The 12,102-nt window shown below is 35.5% G+C and overlaps 1 protein-coding gene across 1 annotated transcript; it reads right to left on the bottom strand.

Annotated features, from left to right (window-relative positions):
- Window positions 1-2,521: 2,521 nt before the first annotated feature.
- LOC114687114 (olfactory receptor 2M3-like) lies at window positions 2,522-3,463 on the bottom strand. Its single transcript, XM_028861814.1, has one exon. It carries the CDS (start codon window positions 3,461-3,463, stop codon window positions 2,522-2,524), a length of 942 nt encoding a protein of 313 aa, XP_028717647.1.
- Between the last annotated feature and the right edge of the window lie 8,639 nt (window positions 3,464-12,102).

The raw sequence follows: 12,102 nt of genomic DNA, 5'->3' as shown, positions 1-12,102 counted from the left end.
ACACATATAGATAATGCTTGGTAGAGTTCTATGAGTCTTACAAATTTTCATACCCTTAAATGCCTTCCTTATTTCATTCAGTTTTTTGTTTCCACTTTCAAGTATTCATTATAACATCTGTTCATAGCCTTTTGTGTTCCTTGAATACATTTATAATTGCTATTTCAAGTTCATTGACTGTGTAGACATTCTTCTGGACTTAGGTGGTTGGTTATACGTTTTGGTATAAATAACTTTTCCACATTTATTAAATAGCCATTTAAATCTCTATTTGCTGTTACTACAACTTGGAATGTTTTGGAGCAGCTGAAGAGTGCTTTATTTCAGTCTTGAGGCCATTTCTCTAGTGATTATTGTCATATCAGAAGGGATTCTAGCTGCACTGTAGCAAAGTTTCACTTCTGACCACATGATGGAACCCTCTGTACAGCTAAGAACTTCTTAATGTGATTCCTCACAAGTCAAGGCTGGACTGGCAGAGAACTGGAGGTAGTGATTATTAGTAAGACACACATGCATTTAGCATAGGGTCTTCCATTGAGTTTCACTGAGTAGAGGCAGAGAAAGGCTCACTTGGACTCTACCAGGGGCTCAGGCACAGTGCTATTTGTGGGTTGTGCAAATGGCTCAGCCCACAGATCCTCAGATGGTGGGGATTGGGACTGTGCAGAATGGGGTGGTACTACCCAATAGGTACAAAAATGGCTCAAAATGAAGATCCTCAGATGAGGAGCTTGAGCTCATGTTGACTCACGGTGGTGATAGGAGTACTACTTGAGAGAAGCATACACAACTTTGAGCACAGATCCTCGGGAGTCAAGTGAAGGGAGCTAGAGACAACAGGAGGTGAAGCAATGCTACCTGAGAGGTGTGCAAATGATCTGCACACAGATCTTAGGTGGTGGTGGCTTGGAGTTCTATTTTTGTTATTTTTGAGACATGGTCTAGCTTTATAACCCATGCTTGACTAAAACTCACTATATAGCCTAGACTCATCTGTATAGAGCCCTGCTCTCATGAGTAGTCTTACTGCATTGGACCCCCAAGTGCTGGGAGTCCCAAGTGCTGTGTCCTAAGCTACCACCTAAACCTTGAAGCTTATTTTTAAAGCTAATCTAGTAGTCCTGGAAAAATTAGAAATGTTTAATCAACCTCCAAATTATACTTTAGTCCATTAAAACAAAGCATTGAGGATTTTAAAGGATTTTTAGATGATTGAAGTGACTCAGTCATTTGGACTTTACAGTATTTCATCACATTTGTGCCAGTTGGAGTTGTAAGCTACTGTATTATTAAATGTTTTGTGGATGTGGCTCTGTAAGATACCTTGTCAGTCTGGAAGGAAGAACAGTGAAGTGTCACCCATGGTCTCCATTTGCTAGTGTTACTTCCGTGATTAAACTTCACACAAAACAGAATAAAGTGAGTTTTGGAAAGAAATTCAGATAAAAATTTGGTTGACGTCAACTGATCAAAATATAGATGTCTTCTCATCCTGGCTTTAAATGAAGACTAAGGCATTCCCTTGGGGATACTGTCATTATCTTATTGTCCTTCAAGAAACAAACTCCCAAAAGTCATTTAGATGCATAGAAATTTAGTTATTTCAAGAAGCCTTATCAAATGTCTAGGTTTCAGCTTTCTCGGACTACAGTGGACAGCACCAGACTCCCCTGGACAACACCAAACTCTGCCAGACAGCTTTTGAGGGAATATAAAGGAATTATATTTATATTAGTTTGTAGCTGGTTTTTTCCTCATAGAAACATAAGATTCTCTTTAATTACATTTACTTTCATAATAATATCATAGCAATATGCCATGGCATTTAGGGAATATGCAGACTTTAGAAAACATAGACTTCTCTATTAAAACTTGCTCTCCTGTTTATAGTATTAATGCCAGCACAAGAAAAAAAAATAAGTGACAACACCTTATATTCTAGTATTCTGGAGAAAAATGTTCATTACAAAAATACACAGTGTACTTAAGACTCAGTATGTTGTATCTCTGTTGACTGTTGTTTGCATTTATTTCCATTAGACCTAAAAACACACATAAGAATTAGTAGAAAATTAGTAGCTTCATTTTAGCAAAGTTGCAAATCCAAAGTAGGCTGGACTCAATAGAAGAAATCATGAAAGGTTATGTGTAAGTACTGTGAGCAAAAAATATTTCTTCTGTGTTAAGTGTTATTGCTGATTATAATACAGTGAAATGGCCACAAAAATAACTGACAGATTTGAGTAAATTGAAATGTCAATTTTTTTCATGGTTTTAATTTTATGTGGTGGCTGTAAATCTACAATGATAAAAATATTAGTTTTTGGAATGCATTGCTTCATCCTCTAAATTTGCACATAAAGTATGCTTTTTGAGATATGGCTTTGCTCTCTGACCTAGAAAAATCTTGAACTCAATATGTTCCTCACACTGGACTTGAACTCATGGCACTCCTCTTCAGTCATTATGACCAACTACTTAAAGCATGGCTAGATATAGAGCATAATAGTCAGCAAACTCACGCTGTAGCCTTGTCCATCCCTAATACTTTCATGAATGCTCTGGCCACTTCTTTGTTACGGAGGCTGTAAATGAGGGGGTTCAACATAGGAGTAAGGATAGTGTAGAAAGCTGACACCATTTTGTCCTGATTGGGAGAGCGACCAGAGGAGGGCCTCATATATATGAACATGGCTGCCCCATAGTACATTCCCACCACCACAAGGTGAGAGGAACAAGTCGCAAAAGCTTTGTGGCGACTCTCAGTAGAGCCCATACGAATGACAGCCAGAATCACACGAGTGTAGGAGGCAATAATGATTGCTACAGGGAAGATAAGCATAATTACACAGCAGAAAAATATCAACTTTTCATACGTCAAGGTATCACTACATGAAAGAGTGAGCAGGGCTGGAACCTCACAGAAAAAGTGGGGTATTTCTCTGGCACCACAATATGAGAAAGACAATGCAGCCGCAACTTCTATTATACCATCAAGGGAGCCAAGAATCCATGAAGAAGCAGCCATGAGACCACAGATTTTATGACTCATAAGAACAGAATACCTCAATGGGTGGCAAATAGCCACATAACGGTCATAGGCCATTGAGGCCAAGAGAAAACACTCAGCTCCAAGTAGAGAGACATAGAAGAATATCTGGCTTCCACAGCCAGCCATGGAGATGGACTTGTTGCCAGAGAGGAAGTTGAAGGCCATTTGGGGCACTGTGGTACAGATGAGCATAAGATCCATGAGGGAAAGCTGGCTGAGAAGGATGTACATAGGAGTGTGGAGGTGGGCATCCAGGTAGATGAGAAGCACCATGGTAGAATTCCCCATGAGGGCCATGAAGAAGATACCCAGGGTGAGGGAAAAGAAAAAAGTATGAAGAGGGCTGTGATTAAAAATTCCCAGCAGGATGAAGTCAGAGTTGAAGGTCCAATTGTTCCACTGCATCATGAGTATCTTCACTGTGGAGACAGAATCTATAGTAATAAAGGTCACATTGTATCATAGAAATACCCAACATTTCCTTCCAAGCTAGATATACATATACATGCAGTGATATGTAAACATGAGAAATTGTTTCTTTGGGTATCAGCTATTCTGTTTGGTGATGGGGATGATTAGAACTTATTTTTGAGCTTGCTCGCTCGCTCGCTCTCCTGTCACTTTCTCTTTCTCTCTCATGTACACACATGCACACAGGTGCACACATAGTTTTATTCTGTATTCAAGTTTGACTTTGAACTCATCATTCTCTTGCCTTAATCCCTAAACTTCTGGGATTACAGACGTGCATGCACCACCATGCTTCGTTTGATATGACTTTTAAACTCAAATTTCTAAGCAAACAGACATAGAAGATTCCATAAAAGCACATATCCAAGTCATGCGATCAAGTTTGAGGAAGAAGTCAATACACATGTGTAGTATAAACCATATCTTAAAAATTATGAACATCATACCTAATTTTTATTTTAAAAACTTTTTTGTTATTCCCAAAAATTGTTAATTACATTTTCTTTCTACTTCTTAAAAAATAAGTTGTTTATTGTATTTTATGTATATGGCTCTTTTCTTGCATATATAGCTCTATACTGCATGCATGTAATGTCCTTGGAGGCCAGAAAGTAGTATCAGATCCACTGGAACTTGAATTACAGATAGTAGTGCTTTTGTGTGAGTCGTGGGAATTGAACCTGAGTGCAATAAAGCAACCAGTGCTCTTAACCTCTGAGCTGCCTTTCCATTCCCTGTTATTTTTTTTATAATATTTCAGTTAATACTTCCAGATTTTCATACAATGTATTTTGAGCACATTCTATATTCCATGTACCCCTATAACCCACTGTCCACAGCCTCCCTTTCCTTTCCCATTCACTTTGGGTTTTCTTCTCTTTTTCTCCCATTGAGTCTAGTTTGTTTTACCCAAATAATCATTTATATATTTTTTTTATTATTAAGAAACTTTCTATTCATTTTACATACCAACCACAGATCCCCTCCCTTCTCTCCTCCCGCCCAAACATTCCCCCTATACCCCCCCCCCCAATTCCTACCTCCTCCAAGGCAAGGCCTCCCATAGGGAGTCAGTAGAGCCTGATATACTCAGCTGAGGCAGGACCAAGGATCTTCCACTGCACCAAGACTGTGTAAACTGTCCCACCATAGGCAGTGGGCTCCAAAAAGCAAGCTTATGCCCTAGGGATGGGTCCTGATCCCACTGCCAGGAGGCCCCTTAAGCAGATCAAGCTACATAACCCAAATAATCTTAGGAGTGGAGCCTGCTCTGGCATGTAGTAGACCTATCATGGGTCACATTATTAAAGAAAACTGACTCCTCATGAAGTGATGAGATTTTCTGTGTACATTCTTACTCTTTGCTGAAGATTTTGTATGTCTTGACCTTGTACAAATCTTGTGTAAGCTGTAACAATATCATGAATTCATAACTGTAACCGCTATGTTGTTCCTAGAAAACAAAGTGTCCTTGATGGTATATACCACCTCCTATTCTTGAAATCTTTCCACCTCCTGTTTTATAAATATTCTTGAGCCTAAGGGTGAGGGGTGTCATATGTACATCCCATTTATAGCTAAGCTCTTAATTTTCTCTTATCCTATGCATTTTGACCAGTTGAAAGTCTCTGTGGTAATTCTCATTTACTGGGAGAAGATACTTTCTCTGATGAAGTTTGAGATAAGCTCTGACATATGAGTATTGCAAGAAGTCATTAGGAGTCATTTTAATAGCATGTCCATTTAGTGGAAAGATAGTATTGGATTCTCCCATGGAGTCTACAACCTACCTAGCCAAAGTTAAAAGAAATTCCTAGAATTGAATAAAAATGAAAACACACCATATCAAATATATGGAATACACTGAGGACACTACAAAGAAAAAAATTCATAGGACTAAGTGACTATATAAAAAACTGGATAGATTTTATATTAATAATTAATGATATACCTTAAGGCCTTGCTAAAACAAAAATAGACAACTTCCAAAAAGAGTAGGTGGGAATAGACCATAAGAGTCAGGGATAAAATCAATGAAATGGAATTGAGAAAATAATAAAACTTTGAATGAAAGAATGAGTCAAATAATTCATACTTTGACAATATTAACAAGATTGATGAACCTCTAGCCAAATTAATCAAAAGAAATAGAAAGAAAACTCAAATTAATAAAAGCAGAAATTGGAATGAAAGCATTATAACATACATTGAGTAAATTAAAAAATCATAAATATATAACTTACAAATCTATACACTGTGTACTTCAGAAACAGAGCCCAAAAATCCCTGAGCTGAACTGACTTGAATTTCCCCTTCCTGAGGACTAGCTTTCATGGTACCAGAAGCGACTATGAAAGCTTCCAAAGGAGGGTGGTAATCAACAGTCCTACCCTGCTATGATACCTGTGAACCACTTCAATGAGTATCATAAAACAATAAGCCTACAGGTCCAGTAGTGGCACACATACCTTGGCAAGAACCAACAGCTCTCAATTGAAGTTAAGACCTGTTCCACAAGAGAGAAACAATGCCTGGCACCTACCTAACTACTCAGAGCAAGGGAAGTCATGATGATTAGAGGAGAATCTACAACCACTATCTTACTAAACCAGTATAATTTCTAACAACCTGTAAACATTTGTCTTTATATCTCCAAGCAAGTATAGTCTTTACCTTTCATTAAGGGAGTTTCTTTTTTCAACAGATGGGAGCCACTACAGAAAACCATAGTCAGTCAAAATGTAGAGTTATAGAGCCCAGTCCCAGTGACAAACACTGAGAAAGAAACTAGAGAAAGAATTTCATTCATAAAAGCCTCAAAAAGTACCTTGGAATAAACCTAAGAAAGTGAAAGACTTACATAATAAAAACTTGAAACATGGAAGAAAGAAATGTAAAGCACAAGACAGTGGAAAGACCTCCTATGTATATGAATTAGTATGATTGATTTTGTAAAAATGATCTTCCTTCAAAAGCTATTTAGAGATAAAATTCAGAGCCCATCAAAATTCGAACATAGTTCTTCACAGAAATGCAAATAATCTTAAATTTCATTTGGCCAGGAGAGCAAAAACAAAATTCTTGAACAATAAAAGAATTGTTGAGGGTATTACTATTCCTGATTTTAAGTTACATTGCAGAGCTATAGCAACAAAAAACATGTATTGACATTAAAATCAGACATATTAATTATTGGAATGAAATTGAGAACTCGGGTTAAAGACCATATACCTATAGCCACTTGATTTTTATGTCTTCTTTTATGCTTATTGATTTATTTCAATCTATTCAATTTTTATTTAATAACAAACTTATACAGAGACATACTCACTTATACAGAGCACACACACATATACATAAGATTTTGTCTTTTGGAATAAGATAATCTTATCTATCTCCTCAAACATTGTTTTTTCATTTTCATTTTAAAATCAAATTTGTTTCTTCCAGAGTATATGGAATATTATGCTAATTATCAGAAATTAGAACAACATAAATGGACATGAAGATTACATTAGTTTAGGTAGCCCATCCAATCAAATACCTGATAACCTTACTCACATATGGGATTGAAACAAATTGGTCTCATGGGAGGTGTTGTTATGAGTGGGAAGAAAGAGTAAGGGGAAAAGGGTGGTCAATAGATACTAAGTTATAGCAACATAGAAGAATGTACTATAAATAATAATATAATTGTATTTACATATTTAAAATAAATCTGATCTGTTTCAAGTAAAAAATATTTTTAAAAAGTAACCTTGAACCGGACCATGTAAGTAGGGCTGCCTATATACAAACTCAATTTCTCACAAGGTCACAATGTTAACAGTTAGCAAGAGCAGATGTGTTGAGTAAAGTCTTTGTCTCTGGCCCCAAAGGCCATTCTTAGGCCTTCATTGGTAAAATAGAAAGTAAAACTGTCCCTCCCCTCAAGCCCACGAGATGCTCAGGCACACCTATGAGACATGTGTTCCTTTATTGAAGAGTGGAGCCCAGTATACCAGGAGCATGACTGAGGTTACCTAAGCCCTTTGCATTGATATCCTGCAGCAACCAACATCAGACACGGAGAATTTCCTCAGTTTGAAAACATTCATCTTTCTATTTCTTGATGGAGCTCAAGTAGTAGCCTAAGCTTTACTTATCTTGGGGATTCAGAAATATTTGCTATTTAGTTAATTTAATAGGTGATTTAGAAAAATTTCCAAAGAATGGGAACTTTGTTTCTAAAAACACAGCAAAGACTTGGAAGAATATTTTACCTTGCCATGAATGAAATTGAAAATATACTACGATAAGATTTCAGATAAGATTTCATACTACGATAAGAAGTCAGCAAGATAATCACAAAAAGTTTCAGAATGAGATGTTAGGCCCTATCGAAATTGTTTTAAATTGTGAATTTCAAGAAATACATGAAAGTGGATCAATAAGTATATGAACAATATTTGTAATTTTAACTCAATTGTTTCTTGTATTATATTTAAAAAGTAGTATTTTTAAAATGGTCATTGAAACATCAGCTAAATTGTATTGTAACTAGTAAGTAATCTGTTAATGTCAATAAATCCTACAATGTTACCAAAAAAAAGTACTCCAAATCTATAAGAAAAACAACACACATCAATTGAATGCTTGAAAACTTGCTTTTGTTAGCTCACTCATACTGAACAGTATTAAAGGAGAATGGGCAACATCCCTGAAAGATCTCAGTGTACTTGGCTTACCAAGTCCTTCAGCTCAACTTGTTATCTAATTAAATACACTATAAATTGAAAGATCAAGAACACTAAGTGATTTGTGGACTGTACAACAAGAAAATCCATGGATTATTTACTTCTTCAACCTTCATTTAATTGTATTCTGTTCCTCTTTTATCTAACTAGGGGCATAAATTTGACTTGCTCTAAATTTTGCAAACAAACCTGGAATGGTTGTGGGAACTGACATATTGCTGACATACCACAATTCATTACATTTCTAAGCCTCCAAATCAAATTCCCTTGCAGCTGCTTAAAGCCATATTTCCATTTCTGATGAATACTACCCTTCTTAAGCATTGTGATGGGGTGGTGTCCATTTGCTTGCAGTTCCCTATTGTATCTCCTATTAACAACAAACTCCAGTGGAACTTGAATTTATACCTGCTCCCATTCCATGTACATAAATAAAATTATGAATTCCTTTAGGCCAGAGTATACCATGCCTGAAAAACCGTAGTGTGGGCAGTGGACTTGATCAAATCTCATCATTTTCTGTAAGTCTCAGTTAGTGGCACCTTGATCATTTTGAGTTAAAAAAAAATGGTTTCACAATTAAAGAACTTAGTTGTTAGTTATTAAAACAAGTATAGAAAATGTCTATCATGAGAAACAAAGTTCAACCTATGTATTTCTGTTTCCCATATTTTTCAAAGTGAGCTAAGTATAAAATAACACTTTTTTAATACAGTGTCTCTCACTTTCTCCTAAACCAGTCCCACAAAGTCTCATTTATCATTATTGTGCTATCACAGAAAGTTAAAGTCAACATCACTTCACTGTAATTAAAGAAATATAGCTGTACTCTATCCAGGCTCCCCAGATCAACTCCATGGAAGCAATGCTTTAGTGAAAACCACTGACACTATGACACTGTGACACTGTGAAAAATGAATTTAAGTCTTGAGAGTAGTGTAATGATAGAGCATTTTCCTAACATATATAAGACCCTAAAGTAGATTTCCAATACTGAAGGAGAAGAAAAAGGTCAAGAAGAAAGTGATAAGGAAGAAAAGGATACGGAAGTGTGTTCAGTTAAAAAAGAATAAAATATTAATATACATGTTAGAAGTAGCCATTTAAATATAATACACTGTTGCTTTAAAAATTTTGTGATAATTTTATCAATAGTTTATTAGTATCATAAATTTGTATAATGCTACTCCATCTTTTTTAAAATGCAATTTTTATCATTTATATATATATAGATATACATCATATGTGGGGAAGTATCTAAGGAATCCAGAAGACGGTGGTAGGTCCCATGGAGCTGGAGTTAGAGGCCATTGTGAACTACCCATCATGGTGCTAGACACTGAACTTGGGTTCTCTGGAAGAGCAGTACCTACTTTTAGCTACTGAGACATCTTTCCAGCCTTTCCATCTTTTGGATAATTATTGGATATATAACTATTGTAAAATTATTTTGAGGAATGGGAAATTAGAGATGTGTTGGAAAGAAGAAAGGAAAGGCATAAAGGAAAGGAAAGACATCGAGTAAAAGCATTCCAAATAAATAGAATACTGAAAGATAGTGAATATAAACAGAAAAAAATCTTGGAGCTACAGAGAAACTGAAACCTGGGAGAGCACAGAAAACAAAAAGAGATATGAGGAAAAGAGGGCAAATGAAGTAAAAAAAGTGATGGTGAAATTTGGTTGGGATAAACAAATATAAGCATCTACCCTCAATGTGCTGTGTTATGTAAAGTCATCCAAAATATGTAAAATACCTCCAAAATTAATATAGCAATAATGCTCCACTTTATAGATATAATTATGAAAAACCTGTCATTGCCCAAACTTCAAAATTACTCACAAATATGTGCCTACAGACAGATACTTCGAATCATACATCACAGAATGTATTGCTCACGTTTTCTAGGAGGCCCATAAGTACTTCTGGGGGAAATGTTGGCATCTGAAACCCCTGAGATAATGGATAAAATTAATGTTTTTTTTTAATCTAAGCAACATATTTTCTCATGGTTTTGCAAAGATTGAATAGATTGTATTACTAATATTATTACTAAGAAAGTAGGTAATGTTCCAAATTTTTTATGATTTCTGCAGATTGGACTTTCACCTGACATTGACTGTAAAGCACTGTAGAAATTCTGCAAAAACCTAGTTAAGTCATCCGATGTGTTTTCCATTAGAACCATGCAAACTTATAGATCTGTGATACAAAAGTGTTCACTTAGGTCTCTCCATCCTTTTCAGTGAAGTGCCATTTCTTTTTTTGTAGTCCTTTACTTCTATGATAAGTATCTCCTTCCAGTTACAATTCATATACTTACATGTACATATATTAATATACATTCATAAATACACAGACTCATACTAACAAAAATACATGCACACTCTCAGACTTTCAGAGTTTGAACCGACACTCGTTGAGTCATGTTAAACCAAACTGCCTTCTTGTCTCCCTCAGATCATCATTCTGTGGGCTGTGGTATTCATAGAGGCCCTCTATATACCTTTATATACCTATTACTGGTTTCTCTACAAGTCCAAATAAGTTTCTTTTAAAACTCACTCATCAAAGTACATGAATTACTTGTCACCTTTAATCTTGCCATCATTTAAGTTCTAGTAAATTTGTAGTAAGCTCAATTTTACTAGCTCAGTTTTGCTAGTATTTTTCTTAATAGATTGTTTGTTCTTGATTGATAACCTACATGCTTGTTTCTTATATAATCTTATTCAAAGAAGGTCATTTTATGCAGTGGAGAGAGCCATAAGTCCACAACAGGACCGAAATAATGAGTAAGTTCATCGGATCTACTGGAAGGTCTTAGAATGACTCAAATCACACTCATACAGCTGTTAGCAAAAATATAACATTCATTTAGCACCTTCATAATTATTATTTAATGTTAAATCTTTAAGAAATATAAAAAATATCATTCTACTTTTACAAAGACTATAAAGGGATAAATAAAAGAATATGAAGGCAGATCAGCATGAAGAGCATCCTAACGTTTGAAGGAGTTTAACATAGTATAATATCGGTTGCATGACTGATAAGTAATGTGTGGGTCTGTCCAAGACAGCAGGACTCCCTAATATCATGGAGGTTGCAAAATACCTTCTTCAGCCTTACCTTCCATTTGTCCTCAACAAGAATTGCTCTTCACAAGGTAAATGAAAACATTTAAACTTCCAGAGAGGAACCTGTACAACATGTTGCCAACTAATCTGTGATTTATTTTTACAGTTTCTCCAGGGAATTCAATCCCTTGCTTCAATTATGATGCTATATGTTGCCAGCTACTTTTCTTCCTAGGGCTTCATGTAATTTAGGCTTAAACTTGAAAACCCGATGCACTATTTAGGGAAAAGAGAAAGTAACTTCATTTTATTAGTGAATATCATATAATTCATTTGTTTCCTTTGTCTGTCATTTACATATTAAAGGCTCCATTTTGACTTGTCTTACTTTATATGTCACAATTTCAAACTTTCTATGAAGTCCATAAGAATAAGTAAAAACTGGCAATTTAAGTTCTCATTTTAATTAGGTAAAATCCTTGAGTGATTTGTCTTATTTACCTGTAAATAGAACTTTGTTCAAGTTCATCAATCACCTTCAAACTTTTAAGTCAAGTAGAAGCACTGTGGTACCATCAGACTGACTTCTGATATATTAGTAGGCTTTTGTATTTCTATATGATGACTAAATATTTTTCTACTCCAGCTAATATCATTTGCTTCCATTTATTGGTTTTTTTTTTGTCATTTCTCAATTCCTTTTCTTCCCTCTATCCTTTCCATATGTCCCTCCCAACTCTCCTTTACATCCATGGCCTC

Source organism: Peromyscus leucopus, chromosome 12, assembly GCF_004664715.2.
Source record: "Peromyscus leucopus breed LL Stock chromosome 12, UCI_PerLeu_2.1, whole genome shotgun sequence".
In the NCBI taxonomy this organism is placed as follows: Eukaryota; Metazoa; Chordata; class Mammalia; order Rodentia; family Cricetidae; genus Peromyscus; species Peromyscus leucopus.
This window is presented reverse-complemented; position numbering and strand designations above follow the sequence as displayed.

Bases quoted from the DNA above. Each gene is read 5' to 3' on its own strand.
- LOC114687114 (XM_028861814.1), bottom strand. From the start codon at position 3,463: ATGATGCAGTGGAACAATTGGACCTTCAACTCTGACTTCATCCTGCTG.